Source organism: Archocentrus centrarchus, chromosome 5 (assembly GCF_007364275.1).
Source record: "Archocentrus centrarchus isolate MPI-CPG fArcCen1 chromosome 5, fArcCen1, whole genome shotgun sequence".
Taxonomy (NCBI): domain Eukaryota; kingdom Metazoa; phylum Chordata; class Actinopteri; order Cichliformes; family Cichlidae; genus Archocentrus; species Archocentrus centrarchus.
The window spans coordinates 15,078,964-15,095,305 of NC_044350.1; the positions used below are offsets into that span (position 1 = coordinate 15,078,964).

Below are 16,342 nucleotides of genomic sequence, written 5' to 3' on the forward strand. Positions count from 1 at the left end.
AACCCTCTCAGGGGATATCTGGGCATGATCCGGCTCGTGTAAAGAAAGTGAGGGGGCTCATTCAAGCAACTGAGACTGGCGACCTGCTGCTAATGCAGCTGCCTTCAGACTGCCTTAAGTTACTGGAGATAATTACAGAGTTTTCTGTTTTATCATTTCTCACACAGGGAAACACACACGTGGACAAAAAGGAGAATATTACATCCAATTTTAGTTTTCCAAATGCTTTATTTAGCATGCTTAACAGGTTTAATGCAAATTTCAAAATGTTTTTTTCTCATTTGACAGATTTTTTGATGGCAAATATGGCAATTAGTCTGTTTATGAATGTATCTAATTCACCAGCAGCACTAAATCATCTCTATATATTCAAAAGAAGTCAAAGAAGATTTCACATCTAAATGTAAGATTACTGCTCTCAGCACTTCAGATTCTGATCGTGTTTCTAAAATGGCTTAATGGGAAAAATATTTATTTAATCTTTCATACCTACTGTCTCCCTTTTTTGGTGTATCCTCCATAATCTGTGTCAGTCACTTGTTATTTCTGAGGCTTTCTGCCCAAACATGTCACACTGAACCTTTGCTGTTGTCTCTTTTTTCACCATCACCTTTGGATTAGTCCTCCTGCTCTTCCTCCCACACTGATGAAAAGTCTGCCTCACTGTAGGCTGGCATGTTTTAGTACCAGGGAGATTTCAGCAACGTAGGTTTAGAATTTTAAGTGGGCAGCATGAAAGGGAATGCTACTTAGTCACATGTCGATTGGGTAAATAAATGTGTGCATTAATATAATAATGAAAACTGATAAACATTTCACAGATAAGCACATAAGGGGAAAACAGATTCAGTATTTCCATTAATTCTCCAGTTACTGAAGGAGCTTCATGGGAACACATTGTAGTGAACACACACATCCAAAGGACAGAAAAAAAATGAATGAATACACTCATCGACCACTTTGTCACTTCATTAGGTACACCTGTTCAGCTGCTGGTTAATGCAAATATCAAATCAGCCAATCACATGGTAGCAGCTCAATGCATTTGGGAATGTAGACATGATCAAGGCGACCTGCTGAAGTTCAAATTGAGCATCAAAATGGGGAAGAAAGAGATTTAAGTGACTTTCAAAATGTGGCATGGTTGTTGGTGTCAGATGGGCTGGTCTGAGTAGTTCAGAAACTGCTGATCTGCTAACAGATTATATCAGACAACAGTGGGAGAAAGAAGTAAACATAATAATTTTACAGGAAGTTTGGCTACAAATCTGGAAGAATACTCTGTCCACTACAAATTCTTTAACATGGCGCGATTTCTGCTGGAAGAATCTAATCAGATTTTTTATTACACCAAAACAGAAATCGAGACTAGGTGGCCCACAGTTTTCTTGTTGGAGGGAATGCGGGGTGGACTCTGCAGACTGCTTTTATGTCTTTTGGGTCTGTCCAAAGTTGAAGACTTTCTGGAATGATGTTAAGCAAGTAATATACGAAATCCTGGGCATAACTCTAGTCCTTTCCTTTATGGCTATGTACCTCGGAGATCTCCCTGAAGGACTCAGTACAAGTGATACGTATTTGTTGAAGATACTTATGATTGCAAGCAAAAAGGCGATTACTAAATGTTGGCTCCAGTCAAACCCTCCCACCCTGAAAGCTCTTCATAAATATTACAAACCTGATCCATGACATGGAGATGTTGACTTTTTCAGTACGTCTCCAGGAGGAGAAAGGAGAGAAGCTCTGGGAAAAATGGCATTGCTATACACCCAAAGACTTGTAACAGTTAACCGTTGTGAAAAAAAAAATAGAAAAAAGAAAAAGAAAGTGCTGATCTGCTGGGATTTTCCCACACAATCATCTCTAGGGTTTACAGACAATGGTCCAAAAAAGAGAAAATATCCAGTGAGTGGTAGTTCTGTGGGTGAAAATGCTTTGTTGATGTCAGAGGTCAAAGGAGAATGGTGAGACTGCTTAAAACTGACAGGAAGGCACAGGAACTCACTCATTACAACTAAGGTATGCAGAAGACCATCTCTAAATGCAGACTACCCTGGGTGGCACTCCTGTCAGCTAAGACAAGGAAACTGAGGCTACAATTTGCATGGGCTCACCAAAACTTGGTTAATAGAAGACTAGAAAATGTTATGTGGTTTCATGAGTCTCAGTTTCTCCTGCGACATTCAGATGGTATGATCAGACACCATGATAATATGTGTTGTATTAATGGTTCAGGCTGCTGGTGTAATGGTGTGGAGGATATCTACTTGGCACACTTTGTATCAAGTATCAACTGAACATCATTTTAACAGCACAGCCTCTTTGAGTATTGTTGCTCCCTTTATGACCACAGTGTACCCATCGTCTGATGGCTGCGTCCAGCAGGATAACGTACCATGTCACAAAGCATAAATCATCTCAGACTAGTTCACTGTACTCAAATAACCTCCACAGTCACCAGATCTCAATCCAATAGAGCGTCTTTGTGATGTGGTGGAATGGAAAATTCACACCATGAATGTGCAGCTGACAAATCTGCAGTAACTGTGTGATGCTATCATGTCAATATGGACCAAAATCTGAGGAATGTTTCCAGCACCTTGGTGAATCTGTGAAGAATTAAGGCAGCTCTGAAGGGTCAAAATGGGGCCCAACCCAGTACTAGCACATTAAAAGTGTATACAAGTACACTTAATATCCAGCACAAGTCTTCTGAAAGTTGAAGACACATACTACACATCAGTGAAACAATAGCTTAGCTTTAAACTTTATTTCTTCAATCACAAAGTAGAATACTTTGGCCAGCTTCCACCAAATGTTAGCATGACCTCATCTGTAGTGTCTGTGTGTTTACAAAGGTTTTTCAGTGTGAAGGGATCTAATAACATTGTTGACACATAGATTTAAATTGACAAAGCGAGGTCACAGCACAACAGTGGTAAAGAAGCTAATGTTACATGTCATTTCAGGTGTTTACATTGCTGCTGACATTAAACTCTTAAAATATGGGAGGGCTGTATCAAACGCCTCTCTCCTTAGCACTTTCATGACTGAAAAAAAAAACACTTTCAGTCACATTCAATCAAGAGTTCCTTGCATGATTTCAATAACAGTTATTTAAAAAACAGTCAAAACATTCAAATAAATGTCTTCTTATCTTTCAACTGGATGAACACTGACGCTGAAGTACATCTGAATATACAGGACAAGTTAGCTGGTGAACTGCTGTGGGCTTTTTATCACTAGCTGCACCAGGAAGTACATATACTACTGTAAATATGATTTAGCACAAAAAAAAAACATTACAACATAAAATACAGTTAGTACGTATATATTACTTGTGCATATACTAGAGATCTTCAATCCATAGAAACAGAATGCATTACATTAAAATTGGCACACAAAAGCAGCAATCAGACTGGTGAAATTTCCAGTTTTGATTTGGTCTGTCACTGTGGTGTGGCTATGAAAGCAGTAACTTAAAATGATGATCAGGGATTGGGCGCAAAGGATGTAAACCATAAAACGTAATAATAAAAACACAGTTACACACTCAGTGTTGGATGTTCTCATCTACTCATCCTGCAACACTGTTGTGCTAACACTGGTGAGCTGCAGTGATCCTCAGAGGGCTGGAGGATGCAGGAGTGCCACGCCTCTATTTGAGGTGAAAGAACCCAGATGGTTTGGTTGGTGCGGCCATTAGCATGTTAGCTTGGTTCTTGTGAGTTATATGGATCTAAAATTCATAAAAGATGCAGGTTAGGTTAGTCACAGACTGAGTTTGAATGATGAGTATGTGGTTAGTTAGCCAAATTTTAGTTAGCCATAACTAGAATAACTAATACTAATGTAGTCCAATACAATATATTCCACTGTAATAAACTTTATCAAAAATGAAAGTTTTATGCTTAATCTTAAAAATAGAAAGGATGTCTGTCTCCTGAATCCAAACTGGGAGCTGGTTCCACAGAAGAGAGGCCTGAAAGCTGAAGACTTTGCCTCCCATTCTACTTTTAAATACCTTAGAAATAACAAGTAAGCCAGCAGACTGAGAGTAAAGTGCTCTATTGGTGAGATAAGGTACTACGAGATCTTTAAGATAAGATGGGGCCTGATTATTCAAGGCCTTGTATGTGAGAAGAAGGTTTTTAAATTCAATTCTGGATTTAACAGAGAGCCAACATGGAAGAAATAGGCTCTTTCTAGTCCCTGTCAGTACTCTCGCTGCAGCATTTTGGATCTACTGAAGGTTTTCAGGGAGCATTTAGGACAACCTGATAGTAATGAATTATAATAGTCCAGGCTAGAAGCAATAAATGCATAAACTAGTTTTTCAGCATCACTCTGAGACAGGATGTTTCTAATTTTAGAGCTATTCCACATATGTAGGAAAGCAGTCCTACATATTTGTTTAACCCTATAATGTGCCATCAGGAATGTACTTCAAATGTCCCACTGTTCATGGACTTCCAGCAACAATTACCGTAATAACCCTATGTTTGGTGTGAAGCAAAATTTCTCGGCTTTCAGAAACATTTGAATTTTTTCTATAGGACAAATGGTCGCGTAATTATGGTAATTCAAAGTGCATTTGATCAGATGTTTCAGCGGTGATATCCTTGTGTTAACCAGCTATTCACAGCAAGTAGGGGCAGATCACAGATGTATCAGCGGCGATACACCCATTGTTGAATGGTTAATATGTGCATTGAAGGACATATTCTGGTCAAAAATGACTCCAAGATTTCTCAAAGTGTTACTGGATGACAAGGCAATGCCATCCAGACTAAGTATCTGGTTAGACAACATGTTCCTAAGGTTTGTTGCACTGAGTACAGTAACTGCAGTTTTATCAGAATTTAGAAGTAGGATATTAGAGATCATCCAGGCCTTTATGCCTTTAACTCATTCCTGCAGTTAAACTAATTGGTGTGTATCATTTGGCTTCATGAATAAATAAAGCTGGGCATCGTCTGCATAGAAATTAAAATGTATGCTACGCTTTCTAATAATACTGACTAAGGGAAGCATGCATAGTGTAAATAAAATTGGTCCCAGCACAGAACCCTGTGGAACACCAAATTTAACCTTAGTGTGTGAAGAAGACTCCCCATTTACATGAACAAATTTGAATCTCTTAGATAGATATGATTCAAACCACTGCACCACAGTACTTTTAATACCTATAGCATGCTCTAATCTCTGTAATAAAATGTTATGGTCAACAGTATCAAAAGCTGCACTGAGGTCTAACAGGACAAGCACAGAGATGAGTCCACTGTCAGAGATCATAAGAAGATCTTTTGCAACCTTCACTAATGCTGTTTCTGTACTGGGATGAATTCTAAAACCTGACTGAAACTTTTCAAATAAACCGTTCCTCTGCAGATGATCAGTTAGCTGTTTTACAACTACTCGTTCAAGAATTTTTGGAATAAAAGGAAGGTTGGAGATTAGAATAAACAATATTTTTAGTTTTTATATGATTGCAGATTGTCAGTTGCTGAATTGTTTGTGATTAGAGACTACCAAACATCTCCCCCAGAGGTCCAGTGTGTGCACAGGGGAACCCACATAATAGTTGTGAGGTGGTTTGAAAGTTGTGGCTGACTGGTGGAGTACTACCATTCTAAGCAAGAGCTGCCAAGGCCTTGGACTTGTGATCTTGTGTTAAAGTCTGCTACTCAGTAAAGCTGGACACTTGGACTTGACCTTGAAATGGCTTCAAGCATCTCTTTTAAGTTAAATTAATCATAATCAGTTTCTGTTATATATGCTGTAGAAGTAACATTTTTAATCAAAAGACATTTGCTAAAATTTCCATGACCTAAAACAGCTTTACACTGCATTATTGTCTTCCGTGACTCGACCTTTCACCCTGACTTACATTATTTAATCATACTTACAGTACAAGGAGACTGCATCCAGGGCTCACCATCAATCTGCATAGGCATGGCTTTAAATGTCCTGCACACAGGGAGGAATGACATCAACATTTAACTATACTGTATTACACATATGTAAACTGTACTCTATTGAAAAGTATTTCTCTTATTTATTAGGTAAACGTTCACAACCTGATGGTAATTTGGGAAGTCTGTGCCAGTCTGTGCCCTGCACTCTTCAGTCCAGTATAGATTTGTCCCATCTCTATAACTCCTTCAAGCCCCACCACCTCCAAACGTTTATCACTTATATCTGAGGAGTCATAAAAACACACAGATTACAGTTCACACTATTTGTAAAAGGTCAAATCGGCACAACAAACTATGCCAATGATATCTGGTTATTAAGGAGAGTCTCACCTTGAGAGACTGTCTTCAGAAGTTCGGGGTCAGTGATAACCTCACTCTGCTCCACATCTGCCACACCATCAGGCTTCTTAGACTCACCCCAGAGGTTGGAGCCTCCGTGCATGCTGGGTATGTTAAGGACAGCTATGCCTTCTAGAGACATGTGACTCAGATTCAGAGGTTTTCCACAGCACTGGTGTTGGAAAAAAAAATAAATAAATTTGAACATTATTTACAAAAGTAAAGTTCTGGTACAACTGCCTGACTGTGGTAGAAATTCCAACCTCAATTGTTAGACACTCCTTCAGCCTCTTGCAGGAGGCGGAGATGGTCTCTGAAGTGGCAAATTCAAAATACCAAAGTTTGTTCTTCATTCTTAAAAGAAAATGACAGAGAACAACAAGAATTTGACCCAAAAACATGCATGTATTTATTTATGAAGTAGACTGAGCTCTGTTACACCACTTATGAAAAAGTTCAGACTGTTAACATGAATCCTCACCGGCTGCTGAACCTCTGGGGGTGTTTCTCTCTCATGGAGTGGAAACGATGAGCAATAGAGGCATCCTGCACACATGGATAAAAGTGCAAGCATATGAAATTTGATCATATCTCATATGAATCATATTTTATGCAACATACTCCTTTTTCTGATGAATGCAATAACTCCCTGTGGAGTTTGTGACTCACCACTCCAATGGAGAAGTAGTTGTTAATGATCTCATAGGGCACAGGGTCTCCTGCCTCCTGAGGGTCATTTGGTATCACTTGGATACTCCAACGGTCCATTTGAACCAGCTCACTGGCTTCAATCTCTTTCAGTATTTCTCTCAAATCTGACCCATCATATCCTTTCATTGGATTATAATGGAATGAGCTTAAATATATAACCGACACCTGCGTGACACTTTCATTACAGTTAATGTTTTGATTGCTTTTACCTCCTCCCCAGCGTAGACAGCGAGCCAGGTCATTCCCAGTGCCCAGAGCTAGCACAGCTACTGGAGGATGCACCTGGAGGTTTTCTTTGTCTACAGTCATGAGGGTTACATGTTATTTAGTGCATCAGATGATTAACTCAACCTGCTGCCTGAAACTCAGCAGGACACCTATAGAAATACCTATAGCATCCAGGAGCCATCCGACGGTGCCGTCTCCTCCACACACCAAGATCCTGTACTCGTGCAGATTACGGAAGAAGTGCAGTCTAAAAAACAAAGCTAACATTAATGTAAAGAAACTCAAATTATATACACATTTAAACCCTGAGTCCTGTAATGTGTTCTAAGTATAAAGGTGTACCCTGGAGCAGGGCCTCCATTGGACAGGTTGTATACTTGGCGTGGATTCAACAGGTACTGAAACTTCCTGAGCACCCTGCAAAGAAAAAGGAAAAATGAGGTTTGGATCCCACAGTTTTGGCTAACTTTAGACCTATTTCTAGTCTGCCTTTTTTATCAAACATCCTTGAAAAGGTAGTTAACAGTCAGCTAGTGACCTTTTTAAATGAGCACAATATTTTTTAAGTTTTCCATTCTGGTTTTAAACCCCTGCACAGCACTGAATCAGCACTTTTAAGAGTTTTTAATGCCATCTTTTTAGCTACTGACTCAGGTGATTGTGTTGTTCTTGTTCTTTTAGATTTAACTGCTGCCTTTGATACAGTTGAACATAAAATTTTAATCTCTCATCTAGAGCAGTGGGCAGGAATCAGGGGCACAGCCCTGAGTTGGTTTCAGTCGTACTTGTCTAGTAGGAGTTTCTGTGTTGGTCTTGGTGAATTTGTGTTCTCCATTGCTCCATTTATGTGTGGGGTACCGCAGGGCTCAGTTCTAGGCCCACTCCTTTTTTCTCTTTATCTATTACCGCTAGGCCACATACTTAGAAAATATGGTATCTCTTTCCACTGCTATGCAGATGACAGCCAGATATATGTACCTCTTAAAAGGAAAGACTCCTACTCTGTGGCACTCTAAATTTCCCAAGTTTCAATGAGAAAAAAACAGAGGTGATGGTTTTTGGTAACAACTCTGTGACCCCTCTGGTAGATCTGGGCTCTCTGGCAAAGTATCTCAAGCCAACAATAACAAACTTAGGAGTCAAAATAGATCCTGACATGAAGCTTGATAGCCACATAAATGCTGTAGTCAAGTCAAGTTTTTTTCCACCTGAGGCAACTGGCCAAAATAAAGCCAATTCTCCAAAGGCGAGACTTTGAAGCAGCAATCAACGCCTTTGTTGCCACTCAGCTGGATTACTGTAATGCATTTTATATGGGGCTTAGAGGATTTGCTATTGCTTGCCTTCAACTGGTGCAGAATGCTACTGGGTGTTTTTTAACTGGTGCCTGCAAACATGAGCACATTTCACCTGTTTTAGTTTTACTTCACTGGCTACCCGTTCGTTTTAGGATCCATTTTAAAATTCTTTTATTTGCTTTTAAATGTCTAAATGGTCTTGCCCTGCCTTATCTCTCTGAGTTACTACACTCTTACAGGTCGACAGACCAGCTGCTTTTGACGGTGCCTAAAACCAGGTTAAAGCTCAGAGAGGACCAGGATTTTGCTGTGGCAGCACCAAATCTCTGGAACGATCTGCCACTGCACATTAGATAGGCCTCATCACTCGCACACTTTAAATCACTTTTTAAAACTTACCTTTTTTCTTTGGCTTTTAACACTAAGTAAACACTGAGTCTGTGAGCTGTGTTATTTTTTTGTATTTTTGCATTTTGTATTTTTTATGTATTTCTCAGGTATTTTAATGCATTTTATTGAGTTGTTTTACATATATTAATGCTCTATTGTACAGCACTTTGGACCCTGTGGTAAAAGTGCTTTATAAATAAAGCGGGATTGGATTGGATTGGATACTTTTTTACACTAAGGGTAGATTATGGTAATTATTAACAAAATAGTACAGTTTATTTTATTAACAAAATAAACTGTACATGACACGGTAATATCCTATGTATCGAGGGTGGAAGCAATCACCACCAAAATATCAACTGTATGTATGTAACTTCTCAGGCTCTGTTTTTTTTTGTTTTTTTTTAGTATTAAGAATGAAACTTCTGATCACAAGCTGTAAGTAATTCAAAGATGTTAGCGCTACACAGATAACAAGGCTGCCTACCGTTGACCTTGCTTTCCTCCACTTTTTGGGTTCACAAACACCAGCAGAGGGTGGGTGCGAGGAATGGGAACTATCTGAAAAAATCAGAAAATATAGATTCCATTAGATGATGTAACTCATCCGCAAAATACACAGACAATGTGTATGCATTATGGACACATGCCACATTTTATATGCATATAATAGCTCTGATGGAGCTTAATTCAGTGTATTTAGTAATTTTTGATAATGGAAGACCTGCAAGATGTGGCCATCAGGAGTGACATTCAACAGGCTGGTGTCCTCCTCCTGCAGCAAACAAAAACTTAGTAACCAACCCACAGTTAGCCTAAAAATCTACATCTACATTCATACATTGTACATACACTATATACATTGTACAAAAAAGGACTGTGCATATATATATAATGACACCTATTTAAAAATTTTTGCACTCACAATTTTCATATGTGTATAGATTTAGATGTGTATATAGTCAAAATATCTCTTTAGTCTTTATACTTTTATGCCTTTAGTGTATGTTATTGTGTTTTAGGTTTACTCGTTTAAATGAAACGGTTGCAGCTGTAACAATAGTAATTTCCCTTTGGGATCAATAAAGTATTCTGATTCTGATTCTGATTCTGATAGTGTCATTTATATTCATTTTACCTTAGAGACAGTGTAAATGGCCCAAGGAGGCAGGATATGATCCTTCAGTGGCCCACAATCACAATTCGATAAGCCTCGCAAAACACACTCATCATGACGCTTAAAAAAACAAAGACTCAGTAAATAGAAAAAAAAAAACAGGCAACCCATTTTTACTCATTCAACTACAAAAACACACTAGTACTTATATATTTTTTACTCTGAGTACTCAAAGTGCTTTTTACCACAAGTCTCATTCCCCCAATTAGACACATTCATACAAACATTTTTTTCTATGTCTAACATTCACGCACACACTCCCGCTCCGATGGATTCATGAGGGTTAAAGACACTTCGACATGCAGATGACCCACTCTACCTCCAGTGCCACCCCGAGCAGCCCCGATCGTATCTGATCTCAATAACAAAACAAAAGCATCCTCACCAATTCCTGGCACCACACACAACGCTTCCCAGCCAAAGTTTTGATCTTCTTATTGCAGACATCACATTTGCTGGCATTACAGTCAGCTCTGATCCAGTCATGAGCCGCTATCTGAGACACAGAGGAGGCACAAAAAAGAGGCATTATTCATAAATTGCTACTTAGTACCAGCAGCAGTGTTATCCGGTATTGTTTTCACATTGTGAGTCATGAATTTTTACAGAAAGATGAAGGCTGAGTTTAAAGATGGACATGCCTGATCAATGGATGTAGGTGGATCAAAGAGCCCACCTGCTTTAATCTAATGTATAAATATGGTACAACAACTCACTGGCATCAGTTTAGTTTTTTTTTAACCTGGAAAAAACACAAATTTAACATCAGAAATGGGCAATGCTGTGTTCACATATGATGTCTAGGCCATTTTGAGAATGTCTTGTTCATGTTGACTTCTGTGGTGAAACACAGCAACCCATTCCTGAATGACTGCGGGAAAAATTCTGTTATAGTTGACTTTAAAAGACTCAGTAAAGAATGAAACCTGGTCCTAAGCAGCTGTGGAAAATGTCTGCAGATTTATGGCTTTATGATTGGATAAACTGAACTGGCAGATCAAATAAAAGCACGCTGCTTCTGCCTCCCACAGCAGCTCATTACCGATTTTTTTTTTTTTTTTTAGTGTGTTTGCTGTGGAGGCTACAGTGAACCAGAAAAGAAAGTGACCAGGTCACTATCTGCGCTTGTGCAAAACTGGGACATTTAACAGATGTACTGAGCAGATTGTGCTAGCTGTAAGCCGCATTTTTTTTTTTTTTTTTTAAAGAGAAAACAGAGGGGCTGCACTTACTGACTAATGCACTGTAATGTTCCCTGTTCTTAATGTGTTTATGGTCATTGCCATTTGGTTGTCGGTCAGTAAAAAAGATGTGACTGTATGCCCATGAACACTGAAAAAATTATTTAGCATAACATGTAAACGTTCTTGCAAATGTAACCGTACATCTGAAAAGCAGAAATATAAACAAACCAAAGAAAGGAAGGGGAAATGAAAAGCGATTATTGTGTTCCTTACACCAATTTCCTGTTTAGATTTGACAAAGGTACGAGCGCAGGGTTCAGGATCCTTGTTAGCACACTGGCTGTGGACAATGTACTTGCAGCCTGGCAGGAGAAAAATGTAGTGGGGAGGGGGGATTTCAAGGTAAGACATTTTCCATATTTAACATAAGAAACTGCAGACACACTGAAAAAAAAGCAGAGTGTACTGATAAAGTGTAAAATGCATGTCTCCACCCCTTCATTTATACAGTGTATGAGGAGTGTGGCTTCCCCCTGGTGACGGCTGTGAGCCCTTACAGTTGCAGCAGAGTCCCTGCTTTCCAAGGCCGAGCAGCATGCTCTCACACACACTGCAGTAGGTTGGCCTGTTAAAATGCTTCATCATCCATATATGCTGCCCATCCTTTTCAGTCATCTGTGGGTGAGAGAAGAAAAAGAAAAGCAGTTAGTCACACTTTGTCCTTGAGGCATTAAATAGAGTTTAGTCAAGCTAGTTTAACAAAGAAATTAAAATGTTGGGTTTTTTCACCTTCAGTCCAAGGAGAACAAGTAAAGGTGCATTGTTCATGCCTCCCTTTAGCCACTCCTCCAGAGTGACGGTCCCACTACCATCCACATCAATCGCTGTCATCATGTCTTTGAGCACCTGTTCAATCACAAAACTCCAGTTATTTATGCTTTACTGTAAATCTTCTATTTACAGTCTCAGCCTGTGTTTTCATGCAAGCTGGCAAACAACAAGTTCAAAAGTTCCAAAAAAAAGCAAACTCATACTGGTCTGAGTTCAGTCACGTCCCAGCCCAGATAATCAGCGGCTCGCATCATCTGAGTGATTATACGATCCACTTCCTGAAAGAGAGACAAAAGAGTTCTGGTGAGATTGGGTGTAACCATATCCATCCAAATTAGTGCCCAAAAGGAATCTAAGACAGTCAGCAATGCATTTAAAACAGAGCAAAATTAAAACAAATGTGGAGATGTTTTCTGAAACTGTCTGCTGACCAAGACTGATTCCACATGTAAAGATATGAGTGCTATCCAACTTTGAACAGATCTTTGGAGACAGTGTTGGAACTCTGAATAACTTACAGAGCTGTCCAGGAGGCCGTTGCCATCTTTGTCATATAGTTTGAATGTAACTAGAACCAAAGAAACTCAGTTAGTGAGCTAACCATGGGTTTTGCACTTACAGATCCTCAATTTTAAGAAATTTTCAACATTGAATGTAGATTAAATTCAGCTGCAACTACAATCAAAATGTCCCAACATGATCACAAGGTAAGTCAAACCAACATTCGAGCTTCTCCCGCGGCTGTCCCTCCTCCAGCACTGAGAAGTAACAGGACACATCACGAAGAAAAACACCACCTGAAAAACAAGGAAAAACAGCCCAGTCCTTACTGATTTACTGAGGTTTTAAAAAACAAGAGATGAAAATGTGGAGCTGCAATAGAAAAGCAAGTATTGTATCATAGTTTTGTTGCTGGGTCAGGTGCACTAATCTCCAAAAGCTTTGCCTACAGACTCATTACTGTGACTGCACAACAAGATAAAAAAAAATAAGCACACAAAGAGCCGGGTGCTGAAAAAAAAAGCTACCTTTGCAGATCAATCTTTCCTGTGGCCATTCAGGGAATTCTGTGGGGCATTTCCAGCCACACAATTTTTCCTCCTTCCTCTGTGCTGCACAATTTTCTTAAAAGACAACTGAATCGGACAATAAGAATTCTTTACCTCCTTTGGACTGAGTGCCCTTCGAGGACCCATCTTGCTCTACGTTTTGGAAATAACGAAAAAGCCGCTGGCAGAAATCTGCAGGGAAGTCGTCCGCTTCCAGGTAGGTCTTGAGAAAGAGACAGAAGCCCTCGGCATCGACGTGCTGAGGAGAGAAGTCAAAATTATTGCCAGCCAATAACAATAATATTGCCTATATCTTTACTCAAACATGTTTAAAAAAAAAAAAGAGATAGAATAAACTTTTAAATAACTTATTTGTTTATATTCATTTTTAGGAACCTTCAACATGGGAAATCACAATCTCATTAAATAAAGCATCCAGTGTCTGACTGTCTACAAAAGTTACCTCTCCAAAGCTGTGCTGAGCCAGCCGACCCCCCGGATGAAACTCCTTAATCACATCTTTCACCCTCAAATTGCTTTCTGCGGGGAGAAGATTGGAGAGGTCAAAACATAGCTGTGGATGTACTGTGACTATTAAATCTGGGTTTGGGCCTTGCAGTGAGAGGTAACACACACACAGTGCCTTTTCCAGGTCACTGGAGAGGAGCAAGTGTAATTATCTATTCATCCATTATCCAACGTGCAAACACTAAAAGCCTACAGACCCATTTAATTTCTTTCAAAGCCTTTGAGTGGACAGTGGATTAATTTTTACCCCTTTAGCTCACAGTTTTTGTGTCGACATGTGTATATAATTCTGCATTAGCTCCAGCCTGAGCAGTACAACAGCGTGCACTTCCATTCGGTAGTTGTTCACAATTTTGTGTGGATGCTAAATGAGTCTCCGGAGGACATTACAGTGTCTTTTTGGTCTGATGTTCGCAGACATCCAGGACTTTTTACACTACAGGTGTGTTTCCTTTGGGTGTAATACAGATTTGAAGTTGTAGAGCAGCATTAAAGTACGGTAGCGATCCAGCAAGTACAAGAAAAGTTTGTCTGACTGCGCTTTTGCCACTTAGATCTGGGAACAAAGTGCACAAGTGTTGCCACCCTGGATCCATGAAGTGAACGTTTCTCATTTTTGCTGAACTTTGACCATTACCCCCCCCTTATCTTTCTTCTTGTTTCTCTGCCTTCATAAATCGTTCTGACAATTTCCGGATATTTAACCACATCTGGCCAGTGTCCATTTTCAAGAATGTGAAAGATGAATTCAGGGTACACGGATGAACTTTAATACATTTTTATACATTTTACAGTCATAATCTGACACTGTCAAATAAACGGCATATTGAGATACTACTGCTTTATTAATTTAACAGGGAAATTTACCGGAGCATTGAGTTACACTGTATTTTCTTACTGACGTTGCACTCGAGTCTTGCATGGCTCTAATTACAGTTTGAATGCACACATTGTTTTTATATTCTGTCTTAGGTGTCGTTGTCTCTGGCCTTACTAATCACTCATTGTTTTAGTTTTATGTCTTTGAATATCTGTCTGTTGATACATAGGCAACGGCGTATTTTGCATGCATTATGTGCTTGGTGTAAAGAGCTTTGTATATACATTTTTAATCTGTAATAAACAGATAAATCTTGTTATTATTCCAGTGTACATCACTTACATGTTAAAAATGATGTAAAATGGGAACTTACCTTCCATGTAGTGCTGCAGCTGGATAAAATCCACAGGGGTCAGAGAGCCTTCTGTATCATCAGAGGAGGCCATGCTGGTCAGCTGCATGAGGAAGGAGAGAACAATGACTGGACATTCACAGAGGTGTCAATAACACCAGCAGCCCCGGGATAAAGTGCTAACCCTCCAGATAGGCTGCAGAAACAAGAAAGCAGTCATTCATACAGCAGATTTGACATCTTCTGTTTTTTTGTCAGCAGTTCTGGTTCGCCTTCATTCATTTTCATAGGACTGCACTGTACTGAGGAGAACACCCCTTTCTTAATGTATAATGATCAGCTACAGTCTTTTATTAAAACGGGCTGACTTCACTGATCACTGCTGATTTCCAGGAATGATTGTATCATACTGTAGGCTACCATCAATGTAATGTTATATCACAGATATTTGCTTATGCCACTGAAAACATGGAGGATGGTGAAAGTTTGGAATGAATAGATGGAGTAAGCTTCAGCTTCAGATTATTGAAAATCAACTGTCAATAGCGGGAAAATAGAAGAACAGATGTAACGCCAGCCTGTAGATCTACTGGTTGTGCAGGTCCGGCTAAAACAACGTTTTACCTTCGCATCGGCTCAATCAACAAAGCGGCAATTAAGACCCCTTTTAAAGGGGGGCGTCCATCAAACAGGATTATAATGTGAAGCTAGGACATCAGACAGACTGGCTGACTGACACACACACACACACACACACACACACACACACACACACACACACACACACAGACTTCCCCTCTAACTTCTTCACCTCTCAGCTCTCGTGCTGCACAGGTGTTCGGACAGAGGACTGCTCATGAACCCTAACAGGCTTCTCACCTGCGCGCTCCCTCTCTCTCCTCGGACGCAGGAAAGAATAATGAATAAAATCTCTCAGAGCTTCTCCGGCACACGCCGCTGTTACGCCCTTTGACGGCAGCTGGTACTTGTGGGTGAATGTCTCCTGCGGTATTAGCGGATATAAGGGATTAAGAACGGGCGGAGGAGGAGCTTTCAGCGACATAATTACAGATAGTGGCACCGCCTAGCGCGTGCACCCACAGACACACGCACGCACACTTGTTTGATCCTTACAGCAGGTCATCACAATTATCCAAATTCTGCGGCTTTCAGACTGGAAATTAGATAGAGGTCCAGGATGCAGCAGAGTGCATGACCAGGTGTGAATGAGTGAAATGATAAGCATGAATTTGTGAAGAGGCTTTCAGGTGTCATTATTTACTTTAGTCCCATTTCTGGGAGGTCAGTGTGCCGGACAATCTGCTTTTTGTCTTGAATCATGACCTCAGGTGTAAAACATGAGTGCTCTGGTCCTTAAGTCCTTAAGCCACTCTCACTGCAAGACATTATGCCAGAGACAAATTCAAGAGATTCAAGATCGTTTTATTGTCATGTGT

General features: G+C 39.8%; 1 protein-coding gene across 1 annotated transcript; it reads right to left on the bottom strand.

The window, feature by feature from the left end:
• Positions 1 to 2,873: 2,873 nt before the first annotated feature.
• On the bottom strand, positions 2,874 to 15,871 carry dgkab (diacylglycerol kinase, alpha b). Its single transcript, XM_030729541.1, has 24 exons — positions 15,765 to 15,871; positions 14,907 to 14,988; positions 13,649 to 13,725; positions 13,300 to 13,444; positions 12,859 to 12,933; positions 12,655 to 12,704; positions 12,340 to 12,414; positions 12,095 to 12,211; positions 11,863 to 11,980; positions 11,579 to 11,667; positions 10,507 to 10,617; positions 10,083 to 10,181; positions 9,669 to 9,719; positions 9,432 to 9,505; positions 7,599 to 7,673; positions 7,418 to 7,503; positions 7,238 to 7,327; positions 6,987 to 7,147; positions 6,799 to 6,863; positions 6,581 to 6,671; positions 6,309 to 6,489; positions 6,081 to 6,201; positions 5,910 to 5,970; positions 2,874 to 3,739 (listed from the first exon to the last, which is right to left on the bottom strand). Exons 2-24 carry the CDS (start codon positions 14,977 to 14,979, stop codon positions 3,659 to 3,661), a joined length of 2,166 nt encoding a protein of 721 aa, XP_030585401.1. The 5' UTR covers positions 14,980 to 14,988; positions 15,765 to 15,871; the 3' UTR covers positions 2,874 to 3,658.
• Between the last annotated feature and the right edge of the window lie 471 nt (positions 15,872 to 16,342).